The sequence below is a fragment of the Hipposideros armiger genome, unplaced genomic scaffold, assembly GCF_001890085.2.
Source record: "Hipposideros armiger isolate ML-2016 unplaced genomic scaffold, ASM189008v1 scaffold_91, whole genome shotgun sequence".
NCBI lineage: Eukaryota > Metazoa > Chordata > Mammalia > Chiroptera > Hipposideridae > Hipposideros > Hipposideros armiger.
This window is the reverse complement of record NW_017731441.1, coordinates 2,726,713-2,745,827: the sequence shown is the minus strand read 5'-3', so window position 1 is coordinate 2,745,827 and position 19,115 is coordinate 2,726,713. Positions and strand designations below refer to the sequence as shown.

Genomic DNA, 19,115 nt, shown 5'->3' with positions numbered 1-19,115 from the left:
CAACCACGAGTCTGGCTCCAAGCCCCTTACTCATTCATTGCCATGCTGCCCCGGAGACAAAGGATTGGCAGAGACAGACTGTGGGCTTGGTCCAGGGGACGTGCCATCTGGTATCCTGTTGCTGAGGCCCGCTGTAGCCTCTAGGGCAGCTTTTGATGCATCACCCAGGAAGTAGCATGGGGATACTCAAAGAACTCTGAGTGAATCCTCCCCTGGGCTTAGTGCTGTGATGGATTTCTTATGATGCCTAAGTTAACATGGGGCAGGAACTCAGTAATTACTTATTGGCTGACTCTTCAGTTCTTGGGTTCACATCTTAGTAGGGATACAATAGGTAGAGAGTTTGCAATAAACATAGTTTGTCATGAGGGGTAAAGAGAAGATTGTGTTGGAGGATGAACTACCTGAGTCACTGTCACTGGGGATTCTATGGCAACAGCATTGTCCTGCCTTGAGATGGTTCTTTTGCATTCCTTTTAAGAGAGGGCCTCTTGGTAGAATGTCACCAGTGTGGAAACTTAGTCCATTCCTGGGGTGATTACGTCTGGAGAAGGCAACAAGCAGGCAACTGAGTGAAGTCCTTAAGGCTGCATCTTCACTTGGGGTGGGCGTGATTCAAAGGCACAAATTCTCCACTTCTCAGCCCCAACTGTAAGCATGTGGAAACCAAGGGTGTAATGCTTCTCTATCGCGTAGCAGAGCCTGGGCTTCCAGGGGACTTCTATTGCACTCTGGGTCTTCTGTTCATTGCTTCTCCTCTCTCTGTTTCCTGCTTTAAGAAGTGTCATAGATGGTCCTGAAGTAAGGTGCAGGTGTCTCAGGTCTCTGTTCCTGTATGAAACTCAAGGCCTGAGAGAGGAACACACAATTTGAAGCAGGACTGGTGTGCATACATTTGGCCCTGTGCACCTTCCAACAAAGACAGACGAGGTGGTTGGAATTCAGCCAATTGGTGCCAACTTCCAGCCGCTGGGCTTGTTGATAAAGCCACCTCACATAGACGCTAGGAGACATTGGCTCTGAACCTTGACTTAGCAAAGGACAAGAGGAAATAACACACGGATTCAGGTTATAGTTGGGGAGAAGTTTCCTGGCAGAAATGATTCTTCAAGATAGGCTTGATGTATCCAGGTTACATGAAAGAGATGTTCCAGTAACAACTGATTGCTGGGGGAAGAGTGTGGAGTCACCTTCTCTGAAGGACTTTAAAGACAGGATTAATTGTCCCCTGTCAGGGGTGGGGTTGGGGGTGGGGATGGGTAGTGATGGTGGTTAAATAGCTTTTCCTGAAGGGAAGAAAATGGATCAGAGTGATTGTCAAAGTCCTTAGCCCTGAGAGTCCAGTTTCTCCACCACTTCAAATAAAGATTCAACTCTGAATGCATTTTGGAAAACTAAAAAGTTTGGATGGGCTTTGTCCTGTCTCATATGTGATCTGTTGGGATATATGGTGGGAAATGCAGATTATTGAAAACATTCTATATTTGATCTCTTTTCAACAACAGTTTGTAAAGTAAAATGAGTACAGCAAAATGCCATAGGTCATCCAAAAAGGTATTAAAGATAAATGTGACACTTTAGCATATTCTAGGACAAATCATGTTAAGTCCACTCAAGAAATGCTAGAGAAAGTTCTAGGCACAGAGGAAGCAAGAGAAATATTGATAGAAAACCAATTGCAATAGTCACTTCTTGAAAAAAGTAGACCAGAAAGACAGGGTTTTGGTCTGGAAATAGGCAGCATCCAAGAGCAACACTAAATTCTGTAAAATTAAGATTAGCGGTAGAGTGAATAGACTGATTTCTCAACCCGGGGTCCCAGAATTCTGGGGAACCTTCCTTAAATTTGGAAGAGGCAAATCTACTCCTTAAAGAAGGCATTCATTTTTCACAATAAGTAAATTCCTTATCCTATAAAACTCCTTATCCTACAATGAGCAATAAGAAGATATAAACAACTTAAATGAATTGGTGGTCAAGTCACAAAATGTCATGAAGAAAAGCTAAGATTTTTAACCATCTGATGTCAGCAGTCACGACAACCACACTATAAGCAATGTATTCTCATACCGTCATTGGAATAACATGGAACTGTGGGCTGGTGGGCCTTGGGTCTCTGCAATGATGACTTCAGAGACCTCGCAGAGAAAGGCTGCCTCCATCTCCAGGGAAACTGCATGCATTTAAGGCAGTTTGAAGCTCTTGTCAATTTGAATAAATAACCATTTTCAAGTTATTGGTTTTATGCCAAACAAATGAATATCACACATCACTTCTGTTATTTTACAAGGCCAAAATTAGGGGGGAAAGTATCTTTTCTTAGCCTCATAAAGTGCTTAAGTATGCTTTGGCCCTTCCTCTGAATATTTATGATTCACGAATGGTATTTCCCCTAAGTGCCTTTTGAATCATATTTAATCAGCATTCATTTATTTATTCATAGTGAACACTTATTGAATGGCAATATATTGACATTGGGACATAGGTATTAATAAAATGTGGCTTCTGTCCTCCCGGAACTTACAGTCGAATGGATAAATAATATGACAAGTGGTGAGGGCTCTGTCTAGAGGGTGCTCTCAGCACCTTGCCGTCAACCCAGCACTGATCATTCCTGGGCCCCTGAGACCCCTTCCAGAGGTTGATGAAAGAAGGAACCATTGAAGGAGACAAAAACAATGATCAACTGGCTTCACTGAATTAGGAAGGAATGATGCTACTGATACCAAGAAAAGAGAGTGGTCTAGCAATGGGGAGAGCTCATGTTGGATGAGGTGTCTCATCTGGGCAACTAGGAGATCACAGGTGGCCTCGACAATGCCTCTAGAGTGGCTGTCTGAATGGACGAAAGCAGGATGAGAGTTGGGAAAGTATCACATGTATGGACATCTCTGTTGTGAAGCTTTTAGTGAGTGCTAAAACTCAGTTATTTAGCATCTTAGCATTTTCAAAACCATTTTGTAGTTACTGTACTGTATGCTCATCACAACCCCATCAGCTAGATAAGGCAGCTATTCATATCTCCAGTTTCCGTGAAGGTGGTCCACCATAAAAAATAAATAAATAAATAAAAGTGCTGAGTTAAAAAAAAGATTGTTAGCGGGCCAGCCCAGCGGCTGTTAAGAGCAGTTAGTTAAGAGCACGAGCTCTGAGCAACAGGGTTGCTGGTTCGATTCCCACATGGGCCAGTGAGCTTCTCCCCAGCTGAGCTGCAGCAGAGCTGCCAACAGGGGCAGGATGGCTCAGCTGGTGAGAGCATGTGCTCCTAACAACAAGGTTGCTGGTTTGACTTCCGCATGGGATGGTGGGCTACGCCTACCCGCGACTAAGATTGAACATGGCACCTTGAGCTGAGAGGCTGCGAGCTACCAACAGGTGGCCGGATGGCGACTGGACTTGGAGCTGAGCTAGCTGCGCCCTCCACAACTAAGATTGAAGGACAACAACTTGGCTATTCCCCTTCCCCAATTCCCCAATAAAAAAAAATAAAAAATAAAAAAAGATTGTTAGCTATCATTTTAATTGCATTTTCTATTTGTTTTCCTGGTTGAATATCAATGGCCTACCCAAACATAAGGATGAAGTGGTATTTGAGATATGTAGTCATCAAGGGGAGGGTAGTGGGCCTCACTGGGAGGATGGGCCTGGGGAGAGCATACCCTGGGGCCAAGGGGGTGAACGGAGATGTCAGTGCTACAGGGTTCAGGGGGTGACATCTAGGGACTCTGCATAGCAGGTTCATGTAGACAAGAAGCATGCAGGCTCTGCTTTAGCAACATGAGTTAGAGACCAGGGAGAAGAGTAGAAACCTGGAGGCAGGTAAGAGCAAAGCCCCGTTTATGAAGAAAAGCCAGAAAGCTTGAGGCTGGGATAGGGGATGGAGGGCTGTGTTATCCCAAGAGATGAGGCCTTGCCGCACATTAAAATCGCCTGTGGGGGACTTTAAAAACATGCATTCTGGGCCCAACCCCAGAGATCCTGATGGTATTTGTAAGAACTCTTCTGGCAATTGTGCAGCCAGGATTGAGAACCACAGATTAAGATGTCAGCTAGCACATTTTCAGGGATTGTTGTGAGGATAATTTATGTCAAGTTCCTAGCACTTAGTAGGCACACAATAAATTTTGGCTTCCTCTCTATCTCTTTTACCTCCTTGTATATTATTTAAATATATGACAATGACTTTTTTTTTCAACCATCTCCCATATATTTTGCGAATCTTGCAAGAATGTGTCCTTGATTTCAAAGTTGTGACCTATGAGATCATTGCAAAGAAAATCATTTTTTTTTACCCATTTTATTTATTTTGCCAAAATTGCACTTTTGAGGCTATTGTTGGCAGGGGCTGCAGCATCATTTTTAAGCATTATCGCATAGTCAACATTGGCATTATGGAAACCTGATATAAAACACTCTTTCTATCCTGCTCTGATATTGATTTAATATCAGAAGACCATTTTCTCTTCATCTCAACCAGATGCTAAAAGGAACTTGAGGTGGAGATGAAGGACATTTCCTGAGCAAGATAATGCTCATCTAACCTAAAATACAAGACAAGTCTTTCCTTTCATTTGATATATTGCACATTTTATAAATAGAAAGGAGCATGTAACTGGGTGTTAAGAGGAAGCAGAATTCTAAATAATAAAAATCTGAAGGACATATTTTGCCTATTTAATTTCTGCATATCCTTAATTTTTCCAGTTTTATTGAGATATAATTGATAAATAACATTGTGTAACTTTAAGGTGATGATTCGATATACATATATACTGAAATGAGGACCACATTAAGGCTAGTTAGCGTATCTGTCACCTCACATAGTTACATATTTGTGTGTGTGTGTGTGTGTGTTGAACATTTACGATCTACTGCTTTGCATTTTTATTACGGTTGCTTTAAAAACTTTGTTAGACAATTTTACTCTGATTTATTTTGGTGTTTATATGTGTTCATTGTCTTTTCTTATCAAACTGTGTTTTTCCCTCTTCTTGTTATAAGGAATTTTCACTTGAATCCTGTATATTTTGGATGTTACGTTAGAAGACTCTTGATCCTATTAAAGTCTCCTATTTTATCAGGCAGTCACTCTTGGCTGTGTTTAGTGTGTAAGGCCTGGTTTACTTTTGTGAACTGTCACCCAAATTACAGTCACATTTTGTTTTCAGGGCCCCTTCAATGCTATTCTGGTGTGCTTCCTATTTAAGCAAGGTTTAACATTTTACTAAGCATGTATTCACTTTGTAATTAGAAAAATAGAAACTCAATATGTACATGTATTTTGTACTCCATGTGTTAGGTTGGAAGACAATAAGATCCAAGTGAACGCCACAATCTAAATAATGACTGAGAATCATGGCCGGGAAAAGAAAGAACAAATGAACAGTTGTGGATCAGAGAAGGAGAGGCTGACTTAAAGGCAGGTAGCAACAGTTTGCTGGCACGAGGTCTCTTTGTGCCTACTGGGTTAAGATGTGTCCATCTCAAAGAAATTCTCCAGCATCTGAGAGGTGTTTGCCCAGCAGCCAGAATTGGATCCAAATTTAGGACTTTAGTCTCTGAAGCCAAAATGCTCCATTTCAGAAAGTAAGATGCAAGACAACATGACCTTAATTAATTAACAAATTAGTTAACTTTACAAATTTAAAAAATGGTTGTAGAAATTTTACCTTAAATATGTGATCTCATTTGTGACTCACATATTTCAACTGGACAGTGATGCCCTAAACACATGTAGATAAAACTCTCTGCTTACTGAATCAATGAATCTCCACAGACAAGGCCTTTGATCGCTGATTACTACTATTGAAATAATTTTACATATTTAGACCTTTTTCTACTTTTCAATTTATCTTTAATTTTTAGTACATGAAATAAGACAACCTTCATGTATGTGGAATGCTGAATTAGGTTTCATTTTTAATAAATTTAGTGTAATAAAATGAATCTCTGTCGGTCTTTTTAATGTAATCTTGAAAAAAATTCAAATATTGAAATCTATTAATAGACATCCCATAACCTCTTTTACAGCTATGATTTTCAAATGCTCACCAGGTGTTTTTTAAATGTGAACTTGTTGAATTTTCTCCAAATCTTGCAAAGTAAATATATGCATTCAATTTTAGGGATTAGAACACTGAAGTTCAAAGAAGTAACTTGCTCAGAGTCACACAGCTAGTGGTAGGACTTGACTCAAGGCTTTCTGAAGAACTTTGTAATACACATAGCTGCCTCCTATTTCCTCTGACTTGATAGCCAAGTGGAATAGTTTTACAAGCATTCTGAAATTAAGACAAACTATTCCAACAATACATTTTCTCAGTAAGGCAAAAATTATGGACTGGCATAGAAGATGCTTATTTGTAGAATTTTGAAAATTCTATCAATGATATAACGCTTACTAGATTTATTCTCTAAAACCAGTTGATGTGATTAAGCTGCGGCTCCCATGTCTCAGGGTAGCAATTCAGCCTCTCTGACCGGCAGAGGGCAGCACTAGCCTGGCTCATGGAGGACGGTCCAGTGCAGCGACCGGCATCACTTGACCTGGTTCTAATAACCTGGTGAAGCCAATCTCAGGTCCCTGAGGGGCAATGGTGGCCTGGCACTATCAAGTCACGAAGGACCTAGTGGATATGAGGGTAGAAGAGGAGTGCCCTTTCCTCTCCTCCAGGCTTCCTCTCTGGTCTTCTGAGTGTTTACAGAATGGAGTAAAGAGTTGAGAAAATTTTGAACCAAATACACATTTTTCTCAAGTAACTCATTCCACACAGTAACCCTGTCAGTAATTGGGAGTGTGTTTCTTTTCTACATCAAGTGTATTGATTACTGTCGTCAAAAATGTTTCTGACTGTATGTCCTGTGGCAAGAGTTCCAAATGATTTCCTGGGGATTAAAGAATTACAAAGAAACTTAAATTTCCATGCAATATGCCAAGGACTTTTTTCTTCTTTTAAAGACTTTATTGGGGAATTGGGGGAGGGGAACAGTGTTGGAGAATTGGGGAAGGGGACCAGCCAAGTTGTTGTTCTTCAATCTTCGTTGTGGAGGGCGCCAGTCACCACTTGTGGCCTCTAAGCTCAAGGTGTTGTGTTCAGTCTTAGTTGCTGGTGGGCATAGCCACCATCCCATGTGGGAGTCAAACCTGGCAGCCTTGTTGTTAAGAGTGCACGCTCTATCCACTGAGCCGTCCGAGCGACAGCTCAGCTCAAGGTGCCAAGTTCAGACTTAGTTGTGGGTGGGCATAGCCCACCTTTGAACAGGCAATCTTGTTGTTACACCAAGCTGAGCCATTCTGCCACCTGCTGCCAGCTCAGCGACAGCTCAGCTGGGGTGCAGTGTCACTGGCCCATGTGGGAATCGAACCGGCAGCCCTGTTGCTCAGAGCTCATGTTCTTAAGCCAACTCTTAACCAACTGAGCCACTCGGCCGGCTTGCCAAGGACTTTTTTGAAGAAAACAATGCTCACTGGGAAGAAAAAAAAAATGCTTTCCCCTCCCCCCTAAAAACATACAGAAATAGCAGCTTTGTGACACGATAGAAGTGAATTGGTAAAGATTTTTTTAATATTCAATTTTATAATTAGTTTTTATCTCTTAATTTTTAATAGTGTTAAAATTAGAAGTAGTAATACATTTTATAGATCATCATTATTCAAATAGGGATTTTAAAATTAAATTCCAGTTGGCAACTTAAAATGACAAAGTTACTCTTAGGAGGTGAGCTACAGGGCTATGGCAAACAAAGCATCTGCCTGGGAGACATGAACTCTAGCCAAAGCTATCTTTCGAGTGGTTCTAATGTTCTTTATAGATAAGAACAGAAACTTTGAAAAACAAACTGAATGTGCAACAACATGAAGAGGGAAATTACTCACATAAATTGTGATATATCCATAGGACAGAATCTTACTCAGCCATTAATAGCCAGGCTTTAGCCTATTTGATGATATAAAAGAAAACATGAGCTATAATATTGAGTGAAATGGGAGGTTGCAAAACAGTGTGTGTAGTACAATTTTATGTATATGTGTATATACACACAGGGAAAAGCCTGGGTGTGTAGATACTAAAACATTAATGGTGGCTATCTCTATGGGTGCAATTATGCCAGATTTTTATCTTTCAGGGTTTTTTGTGTGTGTGTGTGGTTTCTCAATTTTTCAATGTACATTTGTTATCTTGGAAACAAAAAGTCAGTTTTTAAAGATTTGGGTATATAACATTACCAATAAAATAAAAACAATTTTGTAGGTTAATATATGGAGAATTTCCCAAACTAAAAGGTGCCAAAACAATATCTTAGAAATTTAAAAAGAATGCATGAATTGAAAATAAAATCCATAATGCCAAGACACCAAGGAAAATGGAATAAAACCTAATAGGGCCTGATAGAAATTAGAACAAAGCTTGGAATTTGATTGAATTGTGTTCTCACAGGAAAATGGTAAAGCCTATTAGTTTATCACTAAAATGCTTTTTTGGAATTCTGGAAATAAAGCTTAAGCAGTGACCTTTTGCACTGGAAACCTGCTACAAGATTCTAGGGAGAAATACTAACCTGAAATGAGAAGTGGACAGTTTTATAGTTTAAAAAAAAGAGAGAGAGAGTTGGAGTGTTCGTTTGGAGCAGAACAAGCAAAACAAAATTCTAATTCAAGTGAGCAAAACCAACCCTTCTCTCTTTTCCTCCCCCCTTCTTGGTCTTCTTTCCTTCCTCCTTATTACCTGCTTTGCTTTCCTTTTTTTCTGCCCACACTACCTTTGACCTCATTCTATAAACCAAAGACGAAAGAGTTAATTGTGATAAATTTGTAGATACTATTAAAATTTAGTGTTGTTGTGTTGAATTCTTAGTAGCTTCTGAGTTTAAAAAGAAAGCAAAACAAATCTATCAAACATAGAGAATTAGTAATTAAATAAAATTATCAGAAAAGAATAAAGACTTAGCAAGTTTTGGGTGGAGTAAATTCTGAAACAACCTGTTTATAACACAGTGTTGGAAAGACAGTCTTGGAAACTGCAAAGATGAAACGTAGTAATTATCTTGGTGTGAAAATCTGTGATCACTGATGGAGGAGCCTGAAGTGTAACAATGAGGTGAGATCAAAGTTTATGGGACATGATCCATTTGGTTCTTTTTTTTTCAATTTTTGAAAACATTTTTATTAAAATATAGTAACATACAATATTAGTTTTGTTTTGTTTTGTTTTAAAGATTTTTATTGGGGAATTGGGGGGATGGGAACAGTGCTGGGGAATTGGGGAAAGGGGAACAGACAAGTTGCTGTCNTTTTGTTCTTCAGTCTAGTTGTGGAGGACGTTGCTTCACTGGCCCAAGTTGGCACCATCATTGCGCTCTTCTCTGGCGAGGCAGATCAGTCGCCGGCCTCTGGACGGCCGCTCACTGCAGCTGCTGGCCGCTCACGCTGGCTGCTGGCTACATATGGTAGCCCATGGCAACCCACTGCCACAGGGGCTGAAGCCTACGCCGTCGCCAGCGACTCACGGCAGTCCAGCTCCAGGTTGAGCTGTTGTTCAGCATCTTAGCTGTGGAGGGCAGTGTCACTGGCCCTCCTATGTGGGATCTGAACTGGGGCCCTCTGGCATCCCAAGCGAGTTCTTAACCATCGCGCCACTCGGCCGGCCCTACAATATTAGTTTTAAATGTACACAGTAGTTATTCAACATTTATATACCTAAAGAAGTGATCACCATAAGTCCAGGAAGCAGCTGACACCATATCACACTTTACAATATTATTGATTATATTCCTTATACTGTACATTACATCCCCATGACTTATTTGTTTTATACCCGGAAATTTGAACCTCTTATTCCCCTTTACCTTTCTCCCCCCTTTTTAAAATTTTCAATTACACTTGACATTCAGTATTATTTTATATTAATGTCAGGTGTACAGCATAGTGGTTAGATATTTATATAATTTAAGAAGCGATCCCCCTGACGAGTCTAGTACCCACCTGGCACTATACATAGTTATTACCATATTATTGACTGTATTCCCTATGCTTCACTTTACATCCCCACGACTATTTTGTAACTACCAATTTGTATTTCTTAATCCCTTAATAGTAGAGCTTCAGTTCAGCAATATTTCAGGTGAATCTCAATGATGGTTGTTTGGTAGTTCACTTGTAATTTTGATATAGTTGTGAGAGAAGGGTAAGCACAGTGTTTACCTACTTCTACTTGACTGGTAAAAAAAATCCTGTTTGGTTCTTTCAATAAGAATCTGAAATTAGTAAAATACTACAGCTTTTGTTTTCTAGATCTGAAAGAAGTCTAAAGGAAATGAAATGACTTGCCTTTGTAAGTGGTAGAACCACCTTGTCATCAGTTTCAGTGTTCTTTCTGACTTAATATGAAGTCAGTTGGTTTTAAGCTGTAAATTGACTTTGCGCACGTTGAGACTTTAGAACACAGATCTTGCCTTGGGAATATCTACATGATAGTTTTGTATTTACATAATATACTGAATGTTAAAGTTAGTGAGGAATTGTGTAATAATGCACGTTGTGTAAATGAAAGTTAATGTGTAAAGCACAGGGTAGGGGCATTTGGTTTAGATTCTGTAGTTCATATTCTATAGACTTGCCTTTTATACTCCAGCTGTATCTTTAAAAATACATTAAGCTAATTTTATGAAAAATGAACAAACAGTAGTGGTTGTGCATGATAGGTCACTAGTCAATTCAGTTGTTTTGTGAGACACAGCAAATATAAAACCGTGACAAAGAACAAATGTTTTTCTCTATTATGCAGAGATGAACTGAATTCTGCCACTGCCAAGGTAATTTATAATAGATATTTATAGAAATAAATGAGCCATCCAGTCATTCATGTGCTTCAAATCAATCACTGAGCACAAAGCTCCGTGCACAGGAAAAAGAGTCTTATTCAAAATGCCTGAGAGGCCTCAGCCTACCACGAGGGCTCCTGGAAGAGTTTGCAGCTGAAGGTTTTGTGGTGGAAAGAGGCTCCCTATCGTCACATTATTAACTCGGATGAAGCGTTTGTTCAAGCAAAAGGGGGATAAGCACTCTAATCATCCGGAAAACTAATTAACTTTTTTTTTTCAAATGCCTTATCAGATTTTCCCTTTGCAGCTCTCTTCAAATTCCTCAGAACTAAAGGGCTGAAGACATTGGAAAGTGGTTACCAAAACATATGAAGCAATCAAAATGTCTTTGAAGGATAGATGCCTTTGCAGCCCTGAAAAGCTCAAGTCTCCAGGGCATGCAGCATGGGTTTGAACCCAGTGTCTTCCCCCAGCTGTGATCTTGGACAGGTTATTTATAATTTCAGATTGCAGTTTTCAACTCTGTAAAATGGGGTGAACAGGAGTGACCTTGTGGAGTTGTAAAGATGAGAGATGTGAATAGACTGTGCTTGACACAAAGAGCAGCAGTACGTGGCAGCTAGCACAACAGTGTAAAAGAGCAATGGCCCATGAAGTAGCTCCAGTGGCCTAATGGGAAGGGTGTGACCCCACAACTTTAAGGACATAGCATTTTTTGCAGATGTGGCTCTGAGGAGCATGAGAGTCAAGAATGCGGGGAGAGATGGTCTGGGTCCCAGAATCTTAACAGATTTATTGACACATGGAATTTTCTGTTATGGAAATCAAGCAATGTTTTAGGGCAAGCCTGGTCCAGTGAAACCTTTAACAAAAGCTTTATAGGTCCCTAAAGGAATGGACACCTAACCCAATTTCATATGCCTGTGGATGATGGGAGGGTGGGGGGATGGAGGGAGCTAATCAGGAGGGCCAGCCCAACTGTCACTTTCAACCTGATTTGAAAGATGTCTCGTCCTTCATCTTGGAGGTAGGTTTAATATTCCAAACAGATCAGACCCTGGCATCCCATGCCAACCTCAGACCCCTACATTCCAGATGTTATTCACCATCTAGAAGAGTGCAGCATCCTTCACCATTTGCTTTCATCTCATGTACTTCTCACAACAGCTCTTTTTATACTTGAGGAAACCCTAAAAAGTTGTTCAGTCTTCTACCAAGAGAATTCGTCAATCCCCACCTCATCCCTAGACAACAGAATAAGAACATTCAACCAGTTTATGAGTAAACTGTGAAGATAAAGTTCATGGTAAGTGCACTATAAAATGGGGCAAATATGAGGAGCAAGAAGATAACACAAGGATTAAAATATTAGTCATAGAATTCTGTACCCAAACAAGGATATTTCATCACATTATTAAATACCATTTTATATGTTTTAGAATTAATTTAAAATACTTTTAGAATCAAAGAAGCAACATTCCAGTTGAAACCATACTAAAAAACTTAATATGCTTCAAAAACTATAAATATATAATCCTGAGCAATAAGATGAAAGAATACAAGCAAAAACAATTCTAGGAAAGAGGGTTGTAGTGGCTTTTGCTTGCTAATGTGGAAAGACAGACAAACACCATATTCAGTCCTAGTGATAGTTATAATAAATCTTTGTCAAATATTAACTTTAGAAAATCGATTCCAACTTTAAAAAAGTATAAGAAGAAACACTGCATACTCATGAAACAAGATAACAGAAAGGACAATGGTTCAAAAGACTTCTTGACTTCTAAAGTAATTTATCCACTGACTTACAACCATTAAATGACATTTTTCTTGAAACATATGAATTTTCAAAGTGTAATTGGAGTTTCTTTCTGTTGATTTCATGTCAGAACAATAAATCATTATGCTCTCAAAATAGAAAAGTGAATATCAATTTATAAAATCATTGTAATTTGAAAGATTGTTCGCTAGTTTTAATTAATCAGAAGATCTTTATAATAACTGAGTTGGGTACTGATAACCTCATTAATCATAAAGCTTCTAATTTAGGCAGCTTGAATGCATTTTTTCCCTACAACATCAAATATGACATGAAAGACAGAATATAAAAGAATGTTAAATCTGGCCCACATCAAGGAGAAGGGAGACAGGCCTCCCTAGTCTTCTGAGGAGCAGCATACTCAAACAGGGATGAAGGGATTAAGAATAGCCAGAGGTAGAGGCCCTCTACCGTACTATCCCATACAACTTTGCCTCAGAGGAAGAGGCCCATTTTATGGAAAAGATGAAACAGTGGTGCATGACCATAAAATTCATAGTCTTACCACAATATTCCATCACCTAGAAACACTGGACTAATGTAAACCACAGACTCTAGTTAATAATAATGTGTCCATATTTGTTCATGTATTGTAACAAATAAACCACACTAATACAAGATGTTAATACTGCGGAAACTGCATGCCAGGGATAGATAGGTATATGGGACTTTCTATACTATCTATTCAATTTTTTTTAAAAAAAGATTTTATTGGGGAATTGGGGGAGAGGAACAGCGTTGGGGAACTGGGAAAGCAGAACAGACAAGTTGCTGTCCTTTTGTTTTTTAATCTAGTTGTGGAGGACGTGGCTTCACTGGCCCATGTTGGTATCATCATTGTGCTCTTCCTGGAGGAGGCAGATGGGTCGCTGGCCACTGGACAGCCGCTCACGTTAGCTTACCGGAGCCCACTGCACTCCACTGCAGCCTACGCCATCGCCAGCGGCTCATGGCAGCCCAGCTCCAGGTCGAGCTGTTGTTCACCATCTTAGCTGTAGAGGGCGCAGCGTCATTGGTCCTAATGTGGGATCTGAACTGGGGCCATGTTGCTCAGAGCTGGTGTCCCAAGCCAACTCTTAACCAACGCACCACTCAGCTGGCCCTCAATTTTTTTTTTAATAAATCTAAAATGGGACTAATAAAAATGTCGTGTTAATTAGCTTTTAAATAATTATACCCTATAGCAATGTCACCTCTTTCACTACTGTTTTTGATCATTTTTATCTTTTCTCTTTTTTCTTCTAATCATTCTGGCTGGTGGTTTATGTTATATATAGTATTATCAAACAACCATTTTGGATTTCATGTACTCTTTCAAAAATTTTCCCTATTTTATTGATTTCTCCTTTGATCTTTATTTTGTTTCTTATTTTGGGTTTCATTTGCTTTTCATTTCCTAATATGTTACATTACAAGCTGAGGTCATTGTCCTGAAAACTTTCTTTTCCAATCAATGTGTTTATTTTAATAAATTTCACTCCATGCACTGGTTTAGGTGCATCCTACAAATTTTGATATCTTGTGATATCATTTTTTTAAATGTCTAGATTGATTCTCATTTCCCTTTTGATGTTTCTACTGTGACTTATACATTATTTGTTTCTTTTTTTTTATCCTTTGAACATATTCATAATAGTGGCTTCCAAGTTTTTTTCTACTAAATCCAACATCTGGGCCTGTTCAGCATGGGTCATGCTTTCCTGTTTATTTACAAGTTTTGTAAATTTTTTTTTAGGAAATTAGAAATTTAGGATAGCATGTTATAGCAACTCTAAATTCTGAGGTGTGTGTGTGTGTGTGTGTGTGTGTGTGTGTGTGTGTGTGTGTGTGTGTGTAACTTGCCTGGACTTAAACTGTGTAATCTATTTCCCCCATGGTGAACAACTGCTGATGTTTCTGCTCAGTTTTTAAATTCTCACTTTTATATTTTTTTGCCTGGTTTGTGAGGGCTTGGTCCTATGTCTACATAACGTAGTGCTCAAGCAATGATTTGTAAGAATTTCATCCTTTGTAGATGTGTGGGTTGGAAATATACTCAGGAAGTTCTCATTGTCTTCCTTGGACTTCGCTATTTCACTAGGATCTCTCAAGTCTTCCCCAAGTCTCTCCTCACATGGTTTCCTGTGAGGTATTTTATCTCAGCCATTTGTTGGCTCTCTCCATTTGTATTAGTCAGGGATCTCTAGAGAAACAGAATCAACAGTATATCTGTCTATATAGCTCTCTCTTTCTCTCTCATTTGGCTATCTATCTATCTATCTATCTATCTATCTATCTATCTATCTATCTACCTATCTATCATCTATCCTTCTACCTACAATAGTAAGAGAAGAGGCTGATTTAAGGAATCAGCTCACATGACTGTGGAGGCTGTTAGATCCACAAACTGCATGGTAGTTTGGCAGCTGGAGACCCATGGAAGAGCCAATGTTGCAGTTCAAGTATGGAGGCTGTCTGCTGGCGGAATTCCTTGTTGCTTGGGGGAGGTCAATCTTTTTGTTCTATTCAGGCTTTCATCTGATTGGATGAGGCCTACCCACAGGAGGGAGGGTATTCTGCTTTATTCAAAGTCTACTGATTTAAATGTCAATCTCATCTAAAAACACCGTCACAGAAACACCTAGAACAATGTCCACACACTTGGGCACTGTGGCCCAGCCAAGGTGACACAAAACTAACCTTCACAGCATTAAAATCCTGGCTAGTGTGCCACTTGCACCAAGTGGAACCCCAACCTTGGCCTACTGAGTGTCACCCTATTCATTTCCTAACAAGCCCCCCTTAAATAGCAACCCATGGCTTTTTACCTGTTGTCCCGAAGAGAGCCTGACTTTCTGGGGGCAAAGCCAACGGGTTGGGCAGCCAGCCCTAACTGGGGGAATCCTGCTGTTCCCCCGATCAAGCTGTGGAGTGGGTACTGGAACAGTCCAGGCAAGAAGCCACACACGCCCACTGTTCTCACTGGAGGCGTGTTCGTTTTATTCAAGAATAAATGTATCTCAATTTATGGTCTACCTTTGGTTGATTTCCAGTGGCCTGACTTGGTTCATTTTGACAAGCTTGTTCAGCATTATAGTTTTGTTTTTTTTGGTGGAGATGAGTTGCTTACATCTTTACCCATCATCTTTAGACGTACCTCCAGCTTCATGTGTTTAGAAGCTCTGTCATTAGGCACACACACATTTACAATTGTTATGTCTTCCTAATGAATGAGCTGAGCCTTTTATCATTATGAATATCCTTATTTATCTCTGGTAATACTCCTTGTCTTGAAGTCCATTCTATCTAATGCTAATGTAGGAACTCCAGTCTTATTATACTCACTGTTTTCATGGCATCTCTTTTCTCCATCCATTTACTTTCAATCTATTTATATCTTTATATTAAAATGTCTTATATACAATCTGTAAATAGGTCCGGCTTGTTCTTAAACTCATTCTGATAGTCTTTGCCTTTTAGTTAGAATGTTTCATCTACGAACATTTGTTGTAGTTAGTGTGCTTGGATTTGTGTGCCATTGAACAAGTTTGTTTTCTGTTGTGTTCTTTGATTTTTGTTTTCTCTGTCTTGAATTTCTTCTTCTGGATTATTTTCCTTTGGAATTGTGCTTTATTTGCTGAGGAGAATAGCCATTCTGACAGCTTCAGGAAATCAAGGAAAGGCCAATATTTGCATACAGAGAAGGAGAGGTTTTTGTACTCTGTTTAAGAAGGTTCAGGTGACTTGGAATTTCATGTTTTACCCAAATGTCTCCAACTGAAACCTCAGGGTCCCACTTCTCAATTAGTGACTCACCCTTAACATAAGAGACTTTGGCAGGACTGTGTGTTCATTTTGCATCATTATGTACATCTTGAGAATGTACATAATTAGGTTGAGAATCTGGACCTCAGTTCTGACTACTCTGCAGGTATAAAAATAAGAGATTTCTTTTAGGGCTGCTATAGGAGCTCTGTGGTTCTATGGCTGTAACTTGAACTAGAAATGTAAAGACCTGAGCTTTCTGAATGTACCCCAGTACAGTACATCCCACCCTATAGTTTCTTTAGTCATCATTACTGCCAAAACACCTGACTGCAGCAGCTACTTAATTTCCCCAAATCTTGCTATCTGTCAGTGCTTTGTTCCAAGCAGCCACATATGATAATATAAGCCATTTTGGTGCTCCAACATGCCATGGAGTCCATCTTCAAAAAGACCCCAATGTATTTGGGTTCAGACATGTGAGCAACCCATTTTGGATTCCTATCTGAGGATCTGTTCCCTGAGATCACTCCTACCAAGGACTGCATAGGAGGGACCAATCTGCAAAACACAAACCACTCTAACAATTTCAACATAGGGGATTTGTTACAAAGAATTAGTTACATGGGTGGTTGAAACAGGTGAAGGATTCCGAGATTAGCAAGTGCAGAAAGTGGCTACCTTTCATAGGGCTGAAGATACAGCAGTTGTTACTATAGCCCATATTCTGAAACCCTCCTATGGGAGTAATATCTATGATGGGAATTGTACAGAGATTGGATCCAAAGAAGGGCTGACTGTAGCTGCGTGGCCTGTACAGCTCCTGACTACCAAGATCCCACATCTAGATCAGTTGATGTGTGGATTGGGTCATTTGTTCCCGGACTGGGCAGTTCTCAGTGCCTGAGGCTCCTCCTGCACTAACGTATAAGCGTCTGTAATTGTCTTTTAAATAATTTGTAATTGCCTGTTTCTCTCCAGGCCTTTCCCCTCTCTTACTCTTCATCTGACTGAGTGATGACCATAGTTCTCTGAGATTAGGAAGAGTGAGAGAGGTATGAGGCTACGGGACGGTGAGAAGCCACACAATGCACTTTTGAAAAAAACTAGATAATGTAGCAGGTATCGGTGTTCAACCAAATGTTAAAATCATAAAGCCCTTCTATTCCTGTAAACAGACTTCTTCCATTGCAAGTGTGACTCGAACCATAGACGTTTTCAAAAAAATGATGGGACTATAAAAGTGCTGCTACTGGGCGCCAAGTGCTCTCAGAGCAAGTCAGTGGCCGTCTGACCCTCGGGGGCGTTTGGGACGTCTGAGGGTCTGCGTCGTCCTGACCCTTGGAGAGGTTTGGGGGTCTGGGTCCCCGGTAACACCATGCAGGGAGAGGCTGAGGCGCTTGGTGCCGGAACTCTCACGGCCTGGCGGCGGTGATCCGGGGAACGCGCGGCGAAAGCACCGGGAACTCTTAGGACAGAGCACGGGAGGCCCCGAGCGCCCGGAAGAAGCGGGGCTTTGTGGGAAGGACCCGCGGTTTCGGCGGGTTCCGTTAAAATGGCGCCCTTGTCGCCAGTCGTGCGCCCGGGGCCTTAGCCTATTGGGGACACCGGGAGCCCGCAGGGCACGGGGCGGGTGGCGGGGCGCGGCGGGGCCTCCTGAGCGCGCCAGGGTCGGGGCGGGCGGGCTAGGGCCCGCGGCTCCACGGCCCCCCGGGGGTAGTCCCGGGCGAGGATGGCGACCCCCGACCAGAAGTCGCCGAACGTCTTGCTGCAGAACCTGTGCTGCCGGATCTTGGGCAAGAGCGAAGGTAGCGGGGTTGGGCCGGGTGTCTCGAGATACCAGGCGTGTCCTGGAGGCTGCTCTCTGCGCGTGCAGCTCGGCAGCGTCCAAGGGACTGGCTGGGCCGAGGCAGGGTGGTCCCCAAGTTCCACAGGGCGGCCCCCAAGTTCTGCAGCCGGCGGTAGTGGTACCGCGAAGGGCGCGTCCTGCCAGCGGCGTGCTGCAGCCTCCGGGGCGGAGGGATGGGAGGGTCGGGGTCCCCCAGGGCGGAGGGAAGGAGGGCAGGATCTGGAGCTGAGTCACCGCACCCTCCGCTCTCCGTTTCCAAGAGTGAAGCCAGGGAGGACATCAGCTTGCAAACGCTCCCACCTTCTTCTCTAAAGTCACTATTTGGGTGGAGAGAGCGGTGAACTGGTTCCCCAGACAATGTGCTGAGGGTGACACTGCGGAGCTAGAGGCCAGGTGCTGGCGAGCCAAATCATTTCCCTTTTCTCTTAGGAAAGTGTAGCAGATTTGCATATGATGCGAAGGGGGTGTTTACGACTTTAACTTGCCATATTTTTCTGCTGTAAAGGGCTGAGGATTGGATTTGGCATAAAGCTATTCCTGGAGAGTTCACATAGCGAATACTGCTACCAAAGGCCTACCCTGTGCTGTATATAAAGCCATTCCGTGGTCGTGGTACTTTTGAAAAACGGCACTACATGTCGTTTCTTGATATTTGCTTTGGTGGGAGGGAGGGGGGAATGGGGATGCACCGTGAATGAATTTTCTGGGTAATTGAAGCAACTGGATTACTTATTTCTTGAGGACCACAATGTGGAAAAGAAATTGTGCAATTTTGTGGGAAGACTTTAAACAAAATTATATTTAAAATATTGAGACTGCATTTTGGCCTTTAGTGATTTGTGACAATTAGCGTATATAATTTATTTGATGTGATAACCTTAA

General features: G+C 41.2%; 1 protein-coding gene across 2 annotated transcripts in view; it reads left to right on the top strand.

Annotated features, from left to right (window-relative positions):
- Positions 1–17,885: 17,885 nt before the first annotated feature.
- The window catches only part of TUBGCP3 (tubulin gamma complex component 3), an 85,030-nt gene continuing 83,800 nt past the window's right edge, over positions 17,886–19,115 (top strand). The window contains exon 1 of one of the 2 annotated variants that reach the window (XM_019644831.1): positions 17,886–18,192. In XM_019644831.1, the coding sequence (XP_019500376.1) occupies positions 18,117–18,192 (76 nt within the window). In that variant the 5' untranslated portion in view covers positions 17,886–18,116. The remainder of the gene's footprint in view (positions 18,193–19,115) is intronic. The other variant, XM_019644832.1, reaches the window with a different exon arrangement.